The 18,390-nt window shown below is 36.5% G+C and overlaps 3 protein-coding genes across 12 annotated transcripts; 1 reads left to right on the top strand and 2 right to left on the bottom strand.

Annotated features, from left to right (window-relative positions):
- Positions 1 to 165: 165 nt before the first annotated feature.
- On the bottom strand, positions 166 to 8,605 carry LOC100119227 (far upstream element-binding protein 3). 2 transcript variants are annotated; one of them, XM_003425167.5, is made up of 14 exons: positions 8,059 to 8,605; positions 6,655 to 6,733; positions 6,187 to 6,291; positions 5,674 to 5,803; positions 3,937 to 4,230; positions 3,701 to 3,851; positions 3,483 to 3,618; positions 3,236 to 3,399; positions 3,021 to 3,153; positions 2,763 to 2,929; positions 2,327 to 2,606; positions 2,033 to 2,253; positions 1,625 to 1,955; positions 166 to 969 (listed from the first exon to the last, which is right to left on the bottom strand). In XM_003425167.5, exons 1-13 carry the CDS (start codon positions 8,146 to 8,148, stop codon positions 1,650 to 1,652), a joined length of 2,256 nt encoding a protein of 751 aa, XP_003425215.1. In that variant the 5' UTR covers positions 8,149 to 8,605; the 3' UTR covers positions 166 to 969; positions 1,625 to 1,649. The 2 variants fall into 2 exon arrangements, with proteins under 2 accessions (XP_003425215.1, XP_001603038.2); XM_001602988.6 differs by having other exon boundaries at positions 6,139 to 6,291.
- A 566-nt stretch (positions 8,606 to 9,171) lies between these two features.
- Positions 9,172 to 13,068, top strand: LOC100119189 (glutathione synthetase). 9 transcript variants are annotated; one of them, XM_016982524.3, is made up of 12 exons: positions 9,187 to 9,271; positions 10,241 to 10,483; positions 10,563 to 10,855; positions 10,939 to 11,122; positions 11,194 to 11,269; positions 11,355 to 11,488; positions 11,560 to 11,602; positions 11,682 to 11,755; positions 11,831 to 11,995; positions 12,087 to 12,240; positions 12,324 to 12,706; positions 12,787 to 13,068. In XM_016982524.3, exons 3-12 carry the CDS (start codon positions 10,756 to 10,758, stop codon positions 12,914 to 12,916), a joined length of 1,443 nt encoding a protein of 480 aa, XP_016838013.1. In that variant the 5' UTR covers positions 9,187 to 9,271; positions 10,241 to 10,483; positions 10,563 to 10,755; the 3' UTR covers positions 12,917 to 13,068. The 9 variants fall into 9 exon arrangements, with proteins under 9 accessions (XP_032452380.1, XP_032452377.1, XP_032452376.1 ...); XM_032596490.1 differs by having other exon boundaries at positions 9,210 to 9,271; positions 10,558 to 10,855; XM_032596489.1 differs by having other exon boundaries at positions 9,172 to 9,247; positions 10,241 to 10,855.
- A 1,132-nt stretch (positions 13,069 to 14,200) lies between these two features.
- Positions 14,201 to 18,287, bottom strand: LOC100119151 (cytochrome P450 4C1). The gene is made up of 13 exons (XM_008219410.4): positions 17,968 to 18,287; positions 17,352 to 17,537; positions 17,130 to 17,236; positions 16,731 to 16,821; positions 16,016 to 16,201; positions 15,833 to 15,902; positions 15,623 to 15,749; positions 15,481 to 15,547; positions 15,223 to 15,338; positions 15,044 to 15,112; positions 14,797 to 14,974; positions 14,539 to 14,718; positions 14,201 to 14,453 (listed from the first exon to the last, which is right to left on the bottom strand). Exons 2-13 carry the CDS (start codon positions 17,524 to 17,526, stop codon positions 14,266 to 14,268), a joined length of 1,554 nt encoding a protein of 517 aa, XP_008217632.2. The 5' UTR covers positions 17,527 to 17,537; positions 17,968 to 18,287; the 3' UTR covers positions 14,201 to 14,265.
- Positions 18,288 to 18,390: the final 103 nt, after the last annotated feature.

Below are 18,390 nucleotides of genomic sequence, written 5' to 3' on the forward strand. Positions count from 1 at the left end.
AATTTATTGGTTACATTTGAATTCATGTTTTCTTTTTTATTGCAAAGGTTCAGCTAATAAAAATATTCATTTTGAAATCTGAAAGTTCAAGTTTTGTTTTGAATGAAGAATATAAAATTCACCTAAAATCCTCAAACATACTGATGGGAAGTAGTAATATTCTTATTTTTCACGCAAAATTGTTTTATATTTTCGAATGTTCATACAACGTGGATTTGACAATTATTTTTTAATTACAATAAGAAAATGTACAGAGTAACATTAGTATTGCCAATACAGAAGACGTAAGCTTTTTGCCTTACATTTAAAGATGTGAAATTAAGTGACCAAGGTAATCACTTATAATAATAACATTGATCATAAAAATTGAATTTTCAATAGAAATCTAACTGAGTTTACGTACATACAGTACTTTAAAAAAAATCTTAATTGATTGATTTGATTTGATGTACAAACCATGTACACGATTCTCAAGAAATTGGAACCTGGCTGTTCGTGCACATATCCCGGGTTGAGCTCTTCTACCTGCAGGACTTGTGTTTGACATTGCTAAAGTTATAATTGGATAGAAATACATACACATATGCGTTTAAGAAATAAAACATAATATTCTACTATGCTAAGATGAAAAAGTGTTTTTTTTTTCGTTCGATTTTATAGTCCTAAAGTTGGTTCAAAGTTGTTTCTTACATCACTTAATAACTAAAACAATGTATATCCTACAATGTGTAAAAAAGAAAATATTCTATGAACTTTTCCTATCATAATTAGGGCGAAAAACAGATACTTATAACGATTTGTCAGGCTTCATTTCATTTTTTTTCGTCAAACAATAGTCAAACGTGTTACCATTTTTCGCACGTATAGATATATACACATATGTATACATGTATATTTATATTTATATGTATATATTTATATGAGAGTACTGCAGGTATTAAAACATTCCTCTGGAAATCTATCTGTAATCTGTATGGAAATAAATAAAGGATTATTGTAAAAATATTATCATTCAGAGATATGGGTCGTTAATTATTTCAAAGGTGTAATATTATATTTAGATATAGATACATATATTAATAAGACATGATTATACCATAAAATTTAAGTATGTTTAAAAAATTATTACACACATATCACATAGTATTATTATATCATAGAAAACCCATCCTTATTGTTTATTTTTCCTGAAATGAGCTGGTACATACAATATATGTCATGGTTTTACGGTAATATTTTTAAAGATATCTTATTTTTACACCAATGATTTTATCATATAATAAAAATATGCAGAGTTAATAAGTAGTAATACAAAAATATATAATAATTCTGTATTACTCCAAATCATCTCACCAATTCGCTTTCAACTTTGTTAAGTAAATGGGTACTTTTTATTATTGATGCAAAAAGTAAAATTAATAAATAAATAAAAAAGAAAACAAACAACATATAGGCAAATAATAATAAATAATTAACTATGAAGAAAGTAAAATCTTGAATAATTTGAATGGACAAAGTTTAGACAAAATATACACAAATAATTCTTGAAGTCCCAAGAAACAGTACACCATCTCTATACAAAGTGAAGGCGCGATAAGAAATTTGTCAAAAAAGTCAGACTTACTGTATTAGTCGGTCATGCGGAGATTTCAGTTGTCGGAGCTCGTCTGTGGATACTGGTAATTTTGGTATCCGCCTGCAGGGAATGCGGGATTTTGCTGACCGGGTTGTCCACCACCCTGGGCGCCGGGCGTGTAATAGCCGCCCGCTGAGGCAGGGTTCATTCCTGGATAGCCGCCATAAGCTTGAGGAAAGGCATTTGGCGCACCTCCGGGTCCGCCTCCACCACCCCCTCCACCCGGCGCACCACCTGGATTCGACATAGAGTTTGGCATCTGTTGTTGCTGCTGTGACATTTGGCTGTTTGGCATGCCACCACCTCCGCCACTGCTCGACTACAATGAAAAACAATTTAAAGTTATGGTATGGTTTTTTTTCAAACTGACAAAGGAGAAAATTACTGAATACTTACTTTTCCACTCTTCATTTGAGCTTCGATAGCCTCGGCTTCTTTGATTTTTCCTATGCTTCTATAGTATTCAGCCCATTGTGCACTATAGTCTGCTTGACTACCATTCTGCTGAGAATTTTGTTGTTGCTGCTGCTGCTGTTGCGGTTGTTGTTGTTGTTGTTGAGCTTGTTGCTGTGGCTGGGCTGCAGAGCTTGATGTTGGATTTCCTGGTGTTTGCCCACCTACAAATGTATACCCATTAAATGATTATCTGTGCACAGTAATTCTGACTTATAAAGATTTTGAGAAATTTACCTTGTTGACTCATGTCTGGGTTCTTGCTAGCGTTTTGCTTGGCCTGTTGTTCAATCATTTCAGCTTCTCGGTGCAGACCCATCGATCGATAGTATTCGGCCCATTGAGCGCTGTAATCGGGCTGGCCGGTGTTCGGGTCAATTTGCACAGCTTGACCTGCAGCGTTCGGGTCAGCAGTCGCTGTTTGACCTGGCCATGCTTGATAACCTGGTGCCGCGTTCCACGATGCATTATATCCCATCGCGCTTTGTGCACCATAGCCTAAACTACTGGCTGGAGTCTGCAAAATATACGTAATTTAGAAAATTATATCATATACGAACATTGTATGATACGCCGTAGGAGATATCCTTTCTTTTCAATCAGTACTTTTTTTTTAATAATCGAAATAATTTAATAATATTTTTTGTGTGTATTGTTAATAATCGGTACTCACCATGCCGTTATTACCCAACTTTTCACTGAATATTCTCTGCGCATGTTCTACTTGCTCTGGTGTTCCCTTAATGGTAAAGAACTTTTCTGTTTCAGTACCAGGGTTTCGTCGATCCAATTCACAATGCGCACCGGTTTGTTGATTGATTTGCTTAATAGTTTCGCCACCTGTAAATGAAGGAATAATAATTGCATAATTAAATAAATATCAAAATCACATTTTTTTACGTTACTGTTTAAAATTCTAGTAAATTTTTACCTTTTCCAATAATGATACCGCATTTATTAGTAGGAACAGGATACGTAACTTCAACTTTGTTACCCTGCCTATTGACGTCCCAACCTCCGTACTCATTAGGCCTGCCAGTTGGATAACCGTTGCTACTTGAGCCCTAAATAATAAAGTAAGCAAGAAACATTTTTACTAAAAATTCTGTCAAATGAATAATATATTGAGAAAATACTAATGCGTACCATGCCACCTCCTAATTTCTCGGCAAATACTCTCTTGGCATGCTCCACTTGTTCGGGCGTACCTCGGATTGTGAAGAACTTGTCGGTATCGGTGCCTGGATTTCGTCGATCTAATTCACAGTGGGCACCGGTTTGTTGATTAATTTCTTTAATCGTAACTCCACCTGTTCAAGATGTAATATTAGTTTTCTGCGTCAAATGTTTGCTTCAGCTAAAATTTAACTGTCGTAATTGTATTTATATGTACCTTTTCCTATAATTATACCACATTTGTTGGAAGGAACTGGATAACTGAATTCAACTTTTCCTTCTCCTGCTGGACGGTTTCCTTCCCAACTTCCATATTCGCTAGGTCGTCCAGTGACTCCGTTACCTCGTCGATCCTAAAAAAATGAAAAGATTGTTATACAATGAGTGATATTATTATATTCTTTAAAAATATACGATGTTATAACTGCGAACTACCTCTCCAGACTCTGAATTTCCATCTTGACTAAAGCTATTATTACTGGAAAAGTTCCTTGTACCTCTATTGTACAATTGCATTTCTTTTTCGGCGATTAGTTCGTAAACTAATTGTTTTGCATGCTCCACTTTTTGTGGATCTCCAGTAATTCTGTAATGATACATTTATATTTTTTACGTTATGTTACTCTGATTTGGTGAAAAACGTTAATGTAGATTACGAAAAAGTATATTACCTTAATGGCTTTTCTTGCTCTTGACCTGGACCATCTTGTATGACTACCATTTTTGCACCAGATTTCTCCTGGAGCTGTTTAATAGTTTCACCTCCTTTTCCAATGATGAGGCCAACTTTGGGTCCGGGAATCATGATTTCCACAAATCCTGGATGTCCAGCTAGTATAGATGCAGTAACAGAGCTTGATGCCGATGATGCTGGACCTGGGTATGGTGGATTGGCACCTGGTATCAAGTCTTCTCCTGGTTTTACCCTTTGATTGACAATCGATTGAACAAGTTCCTTTGCTCGACTGAAACAAACGGTTACAAGAAAAACTAAGTACTTGTTGACAAAATAGGCTTTCAATACATTTTGGTTAGCCTAATGCAATTTTATTATAGGTCGCATAAAGTAAATGAAATTAAATCAATATAAATACATTCCTATACAGTATTTTTATCTTTTTTTATAGTGCAATAATGAATAACTGGTAAATCAATATTATGTTTGTATATTTGATCAATTATAGAAATAAATTCAATAGTTTCAATCATAGAATAATTAATTTTTCCCTATGTGAAAATAATGATTATCATCGGTGTTACGATGAGCTGTTCCAAACAGACAAAAACATATCGATTATCCTCCAGTAGCGAAAAATACGTCCCCATGCATTTTTCTATCTATTACTTTCTTCATCCAAATTTTTCACTCATATATACTCTTACTTCCCTCTCCAAACCCTAGTGAAAGTAAAAGGCTATTAGTAAATGCAATCATTGTCAAATCAAATTGTCAAAAGGATTTAAATAAATATATCAGAGGCCTTCTGTACTCACATCCAGGGCCAATAATTTTTGTTGAGAATGTAAATTTAAAATTTCGTTGATACATATTGTATATGCTAAATTAACATTGTTCACATATATTTTTACAAATAAATCATACATATAAGAACACAATAAATATAATTGGACATTATTATGTATGTTTATATTTATGTATTTTATAAAAAAATTATGATATCAATTTGAAAATTATATTATTCACTCAAAACGTTTTACCTCTGTGAATTTTGTGTATCTATCATATTTTTACTTTCAATCCACTACCCGTTTAGGTCCAAAGCCTTTTAACGGACACACTGTTTTGCAGGTGCAGATGGCTGTTTTACAATCTATATTTTTTTAACTTTATCACTCCAGCATTCATCTAAGTTATGTCTATGATGCAGAAAACATTTTTACAAAAAAAGCTATTTCAATGTTTAAATATAACCACTGGGATACTATCACCTCCCCTTCAATTTTCAAAATATTAATCATAGTCATTTAACCCCATCAAATTTTTATACAGATTTACTCTATGCAATAAGAACGTAGCTGAGCGTTTTGCAATATTAAAATACTATTTAGGTAATATTTTAACGAATCTACAGAACTTGTATGAGTGATATGTTGAATCAATATGTTGTGTGTAAAAATACAATAAACTTAAAGAAGCAATATGAGTATACCGAAGCGAAGTAAATTTCACTTAGATTTCTATCATGATTTTCAGAGCATTGAGTTATACGGAAATATTACAAGAACTTCTTGAATGTAATATCTTTTAAAGCCAATAAATTATTAAACTCAAATAAACACTGATAAAAATGTGTTAAATATTTTTTCTAAATCAACGTAATAGTATAGCATTGCACATATGACTGAATAAAGTTTATAGTCAATATTAAACATAAAAAGTAAGTTACTTGACAGCATCTCGGGAGCCGGTTAGCGTGCAAGTACGCTCTGGCATGCCTCCACTTTCAGCAGCCATTTGTATTTTACATCCAGTTTCACTTTGTAATCTTGTTATCTGTTCTCCTCCTCTGCCAATTACTAGAAAAAATAATGTAACAAAAATTAATAATTTTACTTACACTTTTTCAAGGAAAGTTACTACTAAATTACATTTTTTGTTTGATAAAGAAAAACACTGTTAAAAATTGTAATTTGTACGGATGGTTAGATTAAGAGTCTTTGTTTAATCTAAATTAAAAACAACTTTTTAATTTGTTAAACAAAAAGTTTCATTTCAGTAGTTACTGACCTTAAAAACTTTTTACATATCATTTTTCAAATCAATGAAATTTTTTCATGAGAAAGCCATAACTGCATTATACGATATGTATTTGATTTTTAAAGTGCAATACTTAGGAGTAATTTAGACTTACTTAATCCAACCATTTTGTCGGGGACTCTGATATCTTCATTGCAAATACCTCCTAAGGCTGCAGCAGAAACTGGTTGATCAGCAGCAGATGAATTTCCACGAAGACTTAATAATGGATCAGGCATAATGGATGCAAGCTTCTTTGGTTCAGGTTCTAGAATTCAATACAATATGGGGATACCGAAAATGGACGATTTTTCAAATACAACAGGTTGGAAAGAAATAATAAATTGTGCATTAAACATGTAAAGGATCAAATTCATAGCAAAAGTATAATGAAACATTAGCGTTATAGTCACTTGTATATAACATAAATAACTTGATAAGCAAGAGAAGAATATAAATGTTAAAATATAAAAAAAGTAATTTAAGCATAGGCTATCCTAGAAAATTAAATATATTACAGTAGATAAATATATAACAGTGGGATATATATTTTTTTTATATAATTCCTTGAAGCAACAAAGTTGAAATAAACAGAGGACCAAATTTTTCTTATAATTTATTCAATCTTTACCTGAGACATCTTCCAATGAACGCTTCTTTGGTTGTTCTGGATTTGATTGTGAGCCTTGAGGATTAATTTTAGCTGCAATCTGGAATGAAAGTCACAATCGCATAATGTTTGAACGAGATGTTTCTCGTTTTGTCTTTGGGTACCTATCATTGCTAAATCACTATATATGTAACATTGCATATTTTTATGATTTATAATACATAATTTATCAACATACTCTCATTAATAATATTATTATGGTCGTCGTCATCATCATCAATATATTATTTATACCAATATGAAAACATATACATACATGTGTAGACATAGATATATTTCAATGTATTATATTGCAAGTAAATATTAGATTATTTTCTTAGATTAAAATATTAATAATCATTATACATGGAATAATAAATCTGTATGATATCGGGAATCATATTATGTCATTACGATGCAAAATTTAAACAATTTTATGTATTAGGATTGTCATATATATATATATATGGATGAATCAATTGTTACATTGATAGTACCAATAATCATGAAGTTTATCTGAATCAAAACACTATTGAGAAATTTGTAGCAGCATGTAGTCATAATTATTTATTGTTTTCTGTCAAAAAATCTGTATCTATTTAGCATCATTGGCATTTTATGTTAATCATCTCAAACTTGAATATAAATCTATCAAGACTATGTATAACTTGTTCTAAGAGATAATCAAGCGAATGAAACAAATATTACATATACCAACAAAAAATAAAATTCTTTTTATGATGTATGATAAAGAATTAAAATTGTATATTGATTCTACTATAATATATCTCTTTAATAACTCTGAGAATAGAAACATACTTCCTAACAGTAAACAACAAATATTAGTCAAGCCGCTCCAAGTTACTCAAAATCTCTCGGTTGCTTGATCCTAGAACTACAGTGTATTAGAATAAAAAAACCAATTTATCTGAACAGTGCTCTGCTCCAGAGCCACCGAAAGGGCAGCAATAGTTAAAAGCTTTGACAGGAGACGATTATACACGTTTGCGCCGAAATACGAAAAAAAAGGAAAACACAGCAGCAGGTCCCACGTGGGACACATGATAGGGTATATTTGGCGTTGAGTTGGGCAAACATCAAATTACACAGGCATCAATCCACCAGTGACTGATTCGGAGAAAGGAGTATCACCCGGAGCCGACATCGGCGAGAAAAGTCAAGTCCGAGAGCAGAAATCGCGGCCATTCTCTCGCCGCGTCGGCATCGCGCGCACGCTCTCCCTCTCCGGGACACTCATGTCGTTCTTTCTCTCTCTCATTCCCGTTGGTATAGATACGCCTACATATTTCCCAGGGATCCGAGACCGATTATGATGTATCGAACGCCCAAGGGCCGAGATAAGCTAGAGAATACGATGTTAAATACCTGTTTGGCTCTCTGAAGCGCGACAGCGAAGGCAGAGCTCTGGGCCAAGGCCGAGTCCTGTGGTGGGCCTACGTTGCTGTAGTCGCCCATCGCGTCCTGCTGCTGCTGCGACGACTCACTGTCCGAGTGTTGCTGCTGGTTCGAGCTGGATTTGCCTCGGCTGCTTCGATCCTCGCGGTCGCGGCTCGAGGACGACTTGGAAGACCGGCGATAGTCCCGCTCGCGGTAGTCGTCGTCGTCGCGGTCGCGATCTCGCGGCGAGCCGCGTCGCTTTTTCTTGCCCGCCGTGGTGATGCCGCGCGCTGCGCTACTGCCCGAAGACGAAAGCTTCTCCCTTGTCGACTTTCACGGAGCGGAGTTTCGCTCGGGAGTTTGTCTTGAGGCGAGGCTTGACGATGCGGTTACCTGGAGGAGCTAGTGCTGGCCGCGGAGAGGAGCTTGTTGACGCGGGCGCATGTGCCACGACGAAACCGGACGAGTCGGTGTGGATCGCGGAATGGATGGCGGCGAGGAGAGAGCCGTAGTCGCGTCGCGTGGACTGTTGGCGACACCAAACGGAAGACGGAGGTAGTGCTGCCGGTGTTTGCGCGGATTGCGAGGGCGCATGCGCACAGTGTCATGGGTTCGAATTGTTTTTTAGGCAAAAATTAAGGGATTCTTTCGATCACGTCATCCAGTACGAGGAGAAAAAAAAATGTTGAATCTACCGAGGCGACTTCAGTAGGATCCACTGGAGTAAAAGAAATGTGCGAGAATTGGCAATTCAACGATACCGCAGCGCCAAAAAGCCCATGCTAATTTCCATAAAGTGGCGAGTTTTCGAAGCTGAGCAACACCCGATTTTAATATATGTATGTATATAATGTACACTAAAATCGGGTTGGCCTCAGCTTTGAAAACTCACCACCTTATGGAAATTAACATTGGCTTTTTTGCGCTGCGGTATTATCGTTGAATTGCCAATAGACTCGCACAGCACAAAATTTCCGAGCGAGAAAAGTGGGGGAAGCGCAGCAGTGGCGGTAGGCGGGGCTAGACGAGTTTGGGCCCTTCTGCGCATTCGATGAGTGTCTACCGCGCAGGATTTTCTTTACCGAGTCGTCAAGTAGACTCTATATTGAAGTTTTGAGAGTAGCCTCAACGTTTTTTTTCTCCGCGTATATGATTGTACGCAATAACGGGAACTTTGGTGGGGTGTTTTTGTTTTTACGAGGTTGTTTGTCAGTGTTTTATTCTTATAAATGTGCGCGTTTTGTTCGACAGCCTGACGCGGGAACATTTGAATTTGTTAATTCAATATTCGATTCGAATAATCATGCTAATCGGATTTACAAAAAATTAAATATTTATCTTTAGCATGTTTTTTATAGAGATATGCTGAATGAATAAAGTTGTTAAACATTCGGCAGTTCGGATTACAACTAGCAGTTTTCTTACTGTTCAAGCAATTCTTATAGGTTATTAACGTTTTTTTTTCTCTTAACGTTTTTTCTAAAAATCTATTTTGGCAAAAATAAAACAAACTCTGAAAATACAGCACTGCTTATGAACTTTGTTTTTCCATCTTGTTGAAAATAGATAGACATATCGTCATGTTGTAGGTTATATCGTCGCTCCCTACGAAGAGTAGCACTGTTCAAATTTCCCGTCATAAGTAGCACAACTCATTTCACGCACGCTGGACTAGCACAACTCAAACCTTCTCACAACTTAAACAATGAATTTCTATAAAAACTTCCCGATTTTTGCGAAACTGTCCCTAATGAACATTTTTAAATATTCACAATTTGCAACTTTTTACTGAATTTAAAATTGTTTTTACAAATACAACAATTTTTAAATTATTCACTTTTTTTAGAAACCTAAAATTTCCGAAACCTTTTTAAATTTTGAGGTTTGTCTGTGTTTGTCCAAGGTTTTCATGAACTTAACCAACAAATCAACCCAATAAAAATGTAAAATACTCACATTTTAAGTAATATAAAGTCGCGAGTTGTGCTACTCTTAACCGCATTTCCGAACTGTGCTACTCTTCGCGGCAAATCGTGAGTTGTGCTATTTTTCGTTTGAAAATTTGAACTGTGCTAGTCTTCGTACGGAGCGACGATATCTTTTTGCAGCCGGAGAAGACGCTCTTATATGATTGGTCGCAAATTAAGTACTTATAGGCATTTGTGATCAGCTGTGTTTTAGACGTTAAAATGCTAAAAAACCTCTGTAGAAGAAATTCCAAGAAAATCTCCCAATTATTCCCTCACGGACAAGAGGGTGTAATCCCTGCTCTACACTAAAAAGCAGTAGGGTCGGCGAATTGACTTAGTCAAGCCGCGGAACGGTTTCCCACCGTTCAAAACGTGCAAAAGAAAAATAAAAAACCTCTGTCTGATCAGGAAAACATGTGGCTATGTTAAGTCTCGCGTCTCAGGTGTGCCTTCTTTTCCAAAAGAAGATAAGAGTATCGTTTAAAAGCGTAACTACTATTTAACTTATCATTTCAAGGACAGCTGAGTCACGCTCTATAAGCGCAATTTGGGCATTTTCAATTGACATATACTCTTGCAACGTTGGTATTGTGCACTACCTGTGTTGATTAGTATTTTTTGCGGCCACTACTTGCAACAAGTGATAAGTTTAGTTTTTAAAGAGAGAGTGTTTATTGAGTTTTGTATAGTATTTGAGTTTCTGTAAATATCCACTATGACTTCATCCGTAATTCAGCCAAGCGTTGATATCAACTTACCAGAGTCAGAGTTAAAGGCCTTGGTTTCAAAGACCAAAGATTGGATGATCATGAATGGTAGTTATAACCAAATGAATGTTGTAGTACTCTTAATACATATTTCAATATTGTATTTAATTTTTTATGTGCATTGATTTCAGGAGCTAGCATGAGATCCAAGAATAATTTTAGCCTGGACCAAGTACAAGTCGCTCCTTTCTTGTTGTTGCCATCGATGTATCCAAAGAAGGAATTTGAGGTAGTTAAAGAGGTACAACCTTTGTTAAATGAGCTTATGCACAAGGTAGCTCATGATTATGAATTTCTAAGAGATACGTTAAAAAGGTATTTTCTTATATTTTTCAAACAGAAGTTTCATTTACGAATGCAATTCTTATGATACCTTTTTTCGTTAGCACAATCGAAGTTGATAGTTTTACGTCGAAACTTTTTAATATCTACGAAATTGTTCATTCAGAGGGTTTTGCTCAGGTAATTCCTTTATCATATTGTAAATTAGTTAGCTATTTAGATAATGGGAATCGCTTGAATTAATAAATTATTTGTGAAATTTCAGAATATAAGCCTTGGTCTTATTAGATCAGATTACATGTTGCATAGTGATGAAGGGAACAAAATAAAGCAAGTAGAAATAAATATGATTGCATCCAGTTTTGCAGCTTTAGCCGTAGAGACCACCAAATATCACAAGTAAAAATTATAAAACATCAATGGAAAATTAATGTACCTATTTGGTTAATTAATTAATTTGTATTTTTTAGATTTGTTTTAACAGAGCTTGGTCACACAGATAAATTATCAAACGTACGCTATATCATGATTTGTAGATTTATAGAATATCATTCTTTGACATTTAAATAAGCCATGATTATAAATTTTTTAGATTCCAGCAAACAATGCTGCAGCTGGTTTTGCTACTGGTCTAGCAGCAGGGTGGCAGGTGTACAATAACAAAAAGTGAGTGCCTAATTTTGCGAATAAAGTATAATAACTGTGTTATACTATATTGATGTTGAAATTTTTAATTTTCAGAGCTGTGATATTAGTTGTGGTTGAAGAGATAACTTATAATTTTTCTGATCAAAGGAAAATCGAATTTAAGGTACAGGAAATAAGCCCAGACACCAAAATCATCAGGAGAACTCTAACAGAGTTACATACTCAGGCACAATTGGGGCCAAACAAAGAATTACTTGTGTAATTATTTTTACAATAAGTTTTGTCTATAAATTATATTTTTATTGGGTAAATTTGTAAAATGGTAAATTTCGAATTTTTATTTTTATAGAGGCGAATTTGAAGTTGCTGTAGTTTACTATCGTTCTGGATACGAGTTGGAAGCTTATCCCTCTGAAAAAGAATGGGAGGTGAGATTATTACTGGAAAGATCTCGAGCCATCAAGTGCCCATCAATACAATATCATTTAGCAGGAACTAAAAAGGTATTTTAAATTGTCAAAAAGCAATTCATCTATAGTTTTTATGACCAAATCGACACTCATTGAATTAAATCATTCTTTCTTAGGTACAGCAGCAATTGGCAGTTCCGGGAGTATTAGAACGATTCTACTCAGAATCAAATCAAGCTGCAAGAATCAGAGAAGTATTCGTAGGACTTTATTCTCTGGACCTGAATGAAGATGGAGAAAAAGCAGTTGCTATGGCAATAAAGGATCCAGCGAAATATGTTCTGAAACCCCAGCGCGAGGGCGGCGGTAATAACGTCTATGGCGAAGAAATAAAGACACGCTTAGAAGCTATGGGAAATTCGAAAGAACGAACTGCTTGGATACTCATGGATAGGATTCACCCCCCTCTGCAGAAAAATTACTTGATTCGCGCTGGAAGCGAAAGTGTAAGCTTACAAGACTTCGTCTCGGAGCTTGGAATTTATGGTATTATTTTAGCGTAAGTAAACAAAACGAAATTTAGAAAACATAACTAAAATCATTGGATACTATAATGTATAATCAAACTATATTTTTCAGTGATAAAAATCACATTCTGATGAACAACCAAGCCGGCCACGTTCTGCGTACGAAACCGTCGTCAGCCGACGAAGGTGGTATTGTTTCAGGAGCCGGTGCGCTCGACTGTCCCTTCCTTGTTGTATCATAAATATGGACGAGTTAAAGCTTAGCTTCAAAAATCAGATAATAGAACACGTTATCAAGAAAAAAAGTTTTATTTTTTGATACTGATGCTTTAGGTATGGAAGCAGGTGTACGAAACTAGGTAAAATAAACTCACTCACAATATCTTAAGAATTATATCGTCTTTAATGAATTGCTGATCTATTACACTAAGAGTATTTGGCAACGTCCGAACGCTTCGGCGGTTGTCCGGAAAGAGAAAGAGTAAGAGTTGACCGCGTTCTACCGTACCTATGAATATATTAGACGCGCTACAACTACTCTAATCAATAGAGAATCTAAGCGGCAATTCAAAAGCTCAAATATACAATTATATTAGTTGTTTCTACAAAATTACATCAGATACTACGGAATCGAGAGCTAAAGGTACAGTTTTTTAAAATGAAAAGTAATCGTTAACTTATTATACGTATACTCAATCGATCTAACTGACAATGCACAAATAACGCAGAGTAACTGCACTACTATCTTTCTCGCGCTTTTAAGAGATTTTAAGAAATATCAACGAAATCATGGCTTTGTACGTTTTTACGATAACAAAAAAAAAAAAAATAAATAGCACGATTTCATTCGATGGAATGTGTTATTGACATTGAACCTAGGCGATTCACCAGTCCATCTTTCGTATGTCTCACACGTTCAAGTAGTAAAGCCCGACACTTTCTCTGAAGTGAAGAAGCCGCAGTGTGGAATCGTTTCAAACGATGTGCGTTTGCTTTAAATGCAGGAAACACTCGAGTAGTCAAGGTCGAGCGAATTATAATTCGTTTTTGGAAAAATTACAAAAGTGCTTATAATGCCGAGTGATTCGCAGCTACGTTCTTCCTTTCCCGAAAGTGAGCGTCACTGATTTAATTTCTTTGCGCTTTTGGAATTTTAAGATCGTATGAATCACCTTGTGGGTAAAGACGTGCGCTGCATCCTTATGGTATACCGTAGGTCGAGCATCTTCTTTTCCAAAATGTAAAGCATTTAAGACTCACCATAACAAGCTCGTGTACAATATAGAATATTTTTATTATTTTCTTTTTTTCTTGTTATCAACACTCAAATTAACAATTAAAATTATTAGTTAGCTGGATAATTACCATTTCTCCGCGTTCTGCGGCCAAAAAACTCGCATAACTATTCGTAAATAGTTTTACAACTAAAAATGATTATTTTCACGTCGCGATTCTTAAAATTTATAACGAGTGTTTGTACGTACATATGCTTAAAATGACACGAGAAATTAAGCGAACCAAAGGAAAACAATCGATCAAATTTTCTAATACTCATCGTAAAGACAGAAAATACTCGTCGCGTGTGCATATCTCAATTCGTGCGATCTTTTCCGTGAATCCTCCTCTCGATTCTTATTGTTATTGGTTCGACGGGCTTGAGCATCACGTCAGCCTTCAGTTTGATGTCCTGTACAGGCAGGGCATTATCCTTCTTGATCACGTATTTGCGTATGACCGTCGCTAACAAGGCTTTCATCGCCATCATTGCGTATTTCATGCCTGTAACAGAGTAAGAACGCTCGAGCTAATATCTTTCATTCATCAGGAGTCGCCGCTATTCTTTCTTCAATTTTGAAACTCTTACCAAGACAATTCCTCGGTCCGGCACTGAAGGGTATGTAGGTGTACGGATGCCTCTTGGCGCATTCTTCTGGCAAAAATCGATCCGGATTGAAAGTCAGAGGATCCGTCCAATATTCCTCGCTTCGGTGTGTCTTTATGATTCCAAGGACGACCGAGCTTCCCTTCGTCAGGGTGTAGTCTCCTGTGATTCCATAGAAGCAAATTTGGTTGATATAATCGAAGTTACAATTCATTATTGCAAAGTATAATGGATGGTTACCTATATTGAGGTCGTCGGTGACGCGTCTGACGAGTACAGGTCCTACGGGAAAGATTCTCATGGTTTCCTTGATAACCCGCTCTAGGTATTCCATACGATGCAGGTCCTCGTGTCTGACTAATACACTGCTTGGGTCTTCGCTGCCGTATATTTCGCATAGCTCCTCGTAGACTTTGTCCTGCAAGAATGTTATTTTAATATACGGAAATGGTATCTTATAGTATTGGAACGGAAGCTTAGATCATACCTGAATCTCGGGGTGACTAGCCAGCATCAACATGACGAAGCAGTTTACAGTCGCCGTCGTGTCGTTTCCCTGTAAAAATCCAAGTGAACGCGTATAAGATGCATGCATGTAGCTACGAGGAAATCCATTAAACTACAAGGAAGTAGCTCGTTTGACTGTACGCCTATGTTTTCACTCACCGCGATCATCATCGTGTCGACCTCCTCTCGTAGCTCTTCATCGGTGAATTTTGTGCCTTCGTGAGATAGCTCCATTAGCAGATCCAGGAAAGCTTTCCTTTTTCCTTCGACCTGAGCTGCAGCATAATAAATCATCGCGATTCGATATGAATGCTTGAGTATACGTAATGGATTTTGAATGATGGATTACGTTGTACATATTTTTGTATATTTACTAAAGGTTATAATGGTTGTGAAAAATATGATGAAAGAACTTACGTAGTTTTCCATTCATCCCTTCGACAGTGCCGTTGCCCTCGAAAGCTTGCTTTTTTCGCTTGATCACCTGCAAAGTCAATCTCGCTGAGTAACGTAATGCCGAACGATTGAAAAAATCTCTACCACCAATTTGAGCACTTACATCGTCGGTCAGACTGTGGACATACTTGATGCACTCGCGTTGATCTTTGCCCAGTCGAGTGTTGTTGAAAATGATGTCTGGATGAAGCCAGATCTTGAACATTCTCGAGTAGACTATTTCGAAGAGTCTGAAAGGTTTTTATCGAGATTTAATTTATTAAGCGTCGACAATGAATAATTGGAAGTAATTTTTCGGATCTGGAATGTTTACCGTTTGGCGGATTCGACGTATGGTGAATTCCTCTGGGTTTGGGCTCTCGACCTGACGCCCATTGCGGTTTCTGCCAAAGATGTTATTTTAGAGAAAAAGCTTATTTGATTTTAATTTCACGTTTAATGACAGCATTGTAAAAATGCCGAATAGGTCTATTTTCAATTTTATTCGATTCCTCACCGCAAATAATGTCGAGAGTACAGAGGGAAACGTAGTGGAATATGTCGAATTCCCCTCCATTGAGCTCAACCTCCATCTCTTTTATCATGACTTCTGACTGTACGGAGAAAACCTCGACGAAAGATTCCAGGATTCGTGGATTGAACGTTGGCATGATCAGCTTTCGGTGAATCCTCCATTTCGAAGCTGGCGAGCATGAGAATCGAAAGTTTTTTACTAACTAAATTTTGAATCACCTGTCGATTTGTAATAAGATTCTTATAACAAAGAATTCAAATACAGTCGAGAAGCGTCATTAAAACATCCCAATTACACATTTCTCAGCAGATCATTGACCCGACCGGATTCAAAAAAAGTCCCCAGACAAGCACGTAACGAATTTCCAACTCCAAAACAAACTCCGTAAAATTATGTCAAGATCAACTAAACCGATCCACCTTCTCCTACTATGTACACCGCATATACTATACAAACATATATACGTCTCGCTCGTGCATATACTTAAATACTTGTCGTAAGTCAAACGACGCGATGACAATCGAAAAAGGACCAGCCGCGCGATTCCTGGCACGTCGCGCGAAATCGGCCAACTTGTACCTGGATCACGTTCGGACGTTGCTCGCGCGCGAGTATGAGAGAAAGAGAGAAGGAAAAGTAAGAACGAGAAAATCGCGTTTGCTACTGTATAGTATAAGGAGAAGAGGGACTCTCTTACCTGGTGCGGTGAATAGCCCAGTGCCCAGCCAAGGTTCCGCGAATTTGTAAAGTTCCTCCTTCTCGATCGTTTTGGGGCTTAGGAAGATCGTCTGGAAAAAATTGCGTTTTATTTATTTTTCGTATATGCGAAGAATCATGCTGTTACCGTGATTTTTGCTTATTGAAAAAGTACACAATTGAATCACTAAAAAAAAAAAAAAAATGAAAAAGTCCTGTTATTATGATTTTATGCGAGCATGTTATATAATCTATTCATCGCTCTCTTTTCGACTCAACGCGCGTAAATCGGCACATTACTCGTACGAGTATACACTTATTCAAATAAGGCAGTTTTATACTTTATTTTCGAATCATACCAGTATATCTCGCAACCACTTATATTAAATTCACACAATACCTTGAGCTGTTCCGGATCGTAAACGGCGTAGAACAGCCTGTCGGCCAGCCAGACGCGGAAAGGCGACGGGTACGTGTCCAGAAGCTCTTGACACTTGCTCAATATGTCTGCGAACATTTTTTATTTCCTAGTGTTTTTTCTACATCCTTTATATACACGCGAATTGAGATAGTGAAAGAACAGATGAATCATTGAACTCGTGGTAAATAGAATTTCTCTCACCTTCGGTACTCCCCATGAAGAAGTGAGCATTGCCAATAAACGGTAAAGCCGGAGGCCCTGGGAATTTCGCGGATTCGCGATAGAGTCGGATTTTCCGTAGGTAGTGACCGATGACGAAAGCCAGGGCCGTGAAAAGTAAGCCCACCGCGAGTAGGGCTGATATTGCCAAAGCCATTTTTTACGAATCTGGAATAAGGATTATTTTTTTTTTTTTTTTTTTTTTTTGAAGGGAGAAAGTGCGCGCTTTCGAATTTTGAGTCATTGGGGATATTTGCTTAGAGCGCGGCAAATAAGAACGTGCGCAATAGGCTTTCAATTCGAAATTTGAGAAAATAAATGTTAAGCTTCAGATACCATTATTTGAGATTCGGTTAATATTGCTTCATAAGTAGATGCATTCCGAGTATACGTTCAGACGTTTAATTTCTTTAGGTGTAACAACTGCAGATTTGAAGACAACAATTTCTACTATTAATATTCACGGTTTTTAAATAATAATTAATGAATATAAAGTTTTATTTATTTGCTCGATAAGTAAACGTTATCAAATACTCGCTATAAATACAAAATACTAAACTTTACATTAATCAATTCATTTAAGATAATAAAATCCTACCTTTTCCTCCACGCTGACCCTTCAAAACTCAAAAGTCCGTGCTAGTCGTAAAAATAAACTCAAAAATTCAAGCGAAGAGCCGAGAGAGCGGATCGATCCTCGTGCGTTAGCGCGCGAAAGTCAACTGCGCCGGTGAACCGTCCGTGTGGTCCGCGAAACTATTTTACTTCACCCGTGATCGCCCGCCACTACTTCTCACGAATATCAACGAATTCGCTATATATACTATGCGTATACACGCACACGTATGTACATATACATATACATGTATGCACACGTGCCCACCGCGTATACGCAGACGAAAGGTATGTGCGAGGGACCCCGCAGAAAACTTTCAGTTAGAGCGTTAAAAAAAAAAGTAAAAAGTAATTTCGAATTACATTGATGAATTACATCGACTTTATCCAATTATGATTCGTAGAT

This window comes from Nasonia vitripennis, chromosome 2, assembly GCF_009193385.2.
Source record: "Nasonia vitripennis strain AsymCx chromosome 2, Nvit_psr_1.1, whole genome shotgun sequence".
NCBI lineage: Eukaryota > Metazoa > Arthropoda > Insecta > Hymenoptera > Pteromalidae > Nasonia > Nasonia vitripennis.

What these genes read in the sequence shown, in the direction of transcription:
- LOC100119151 (XM_008219410.4), bottom strand. Translation starts at nt 17,526, where the DNA reads ATGGCTTTGGCAATATCAGCCCTACTCGCGGTGGGCTTACTTTTCACG. An exon ending in CTTCATGGGGAGTACCGAAG is followed by an intron (nt 17,237 to 17,351) that starts GTGAGAGAAATT and finishes AAATGTTCGCAG; the next exon opens with ACATATTGAGCAAGTGTCAA. An exon ending in TACGTCGAATCCGCCAAACG is followed by an intron (nt 15,750 to 15,832) that starts GTAAACATTCCA and finishes AAAACCTTTCAG; the next exon opens with ACTCTTCGAAATAGTCTACT.
- LOC100119227 (XM_001602988.6), bottom strand. Translation starts at nt 8,148, where the DNA reads ATGGGCGACTACAGCAACGTAGGCCCACCACAGGACTCGGCCTTGGCC. An exon ending in GAGCAAGAAAAGCCATTAAG is followed by an intron (nt 3,852 to 3,936) that starts GTAATATACTTT and finishes GTATCATTACAG; the next exon opens with AATTACTGGAGATCCACAAA. An exon ending in GAAATTCAGAGTCTGGAGAG is followed by an intron (nt 3,619 to 3,700) that starts GTAGTTCGCAGT and finishes TCATTTTTTTAG; the next exon opens with GATCGACGAGGTAACGGAGT.
- LOC100119189 (XM_032596489.1), top strand. Translation starts at nt 10,756, where the DNA reads ATGACTTCATCCGTAATTCAGCCAAGCGTTGATATCAACTTACCAGAG. An exon ending in AGATTGGATGATCATGAATG is followed by an intron (nt 10,856 to 10,938) that starts GTAGTTATAACC and finishes CATTGATTTCAG; the next exon opens with GAGCTAGCATGAGATCCAAG. An exon ending in ATTCAGAGGGTTTTGCTCAG is followed by an intron (nt 11,270 to 11,354) that starts GTAATTCCTTTA and finishes GTGAAATTTCAG; the next exon opens with AATATAAGCCTTGGTCTTAT.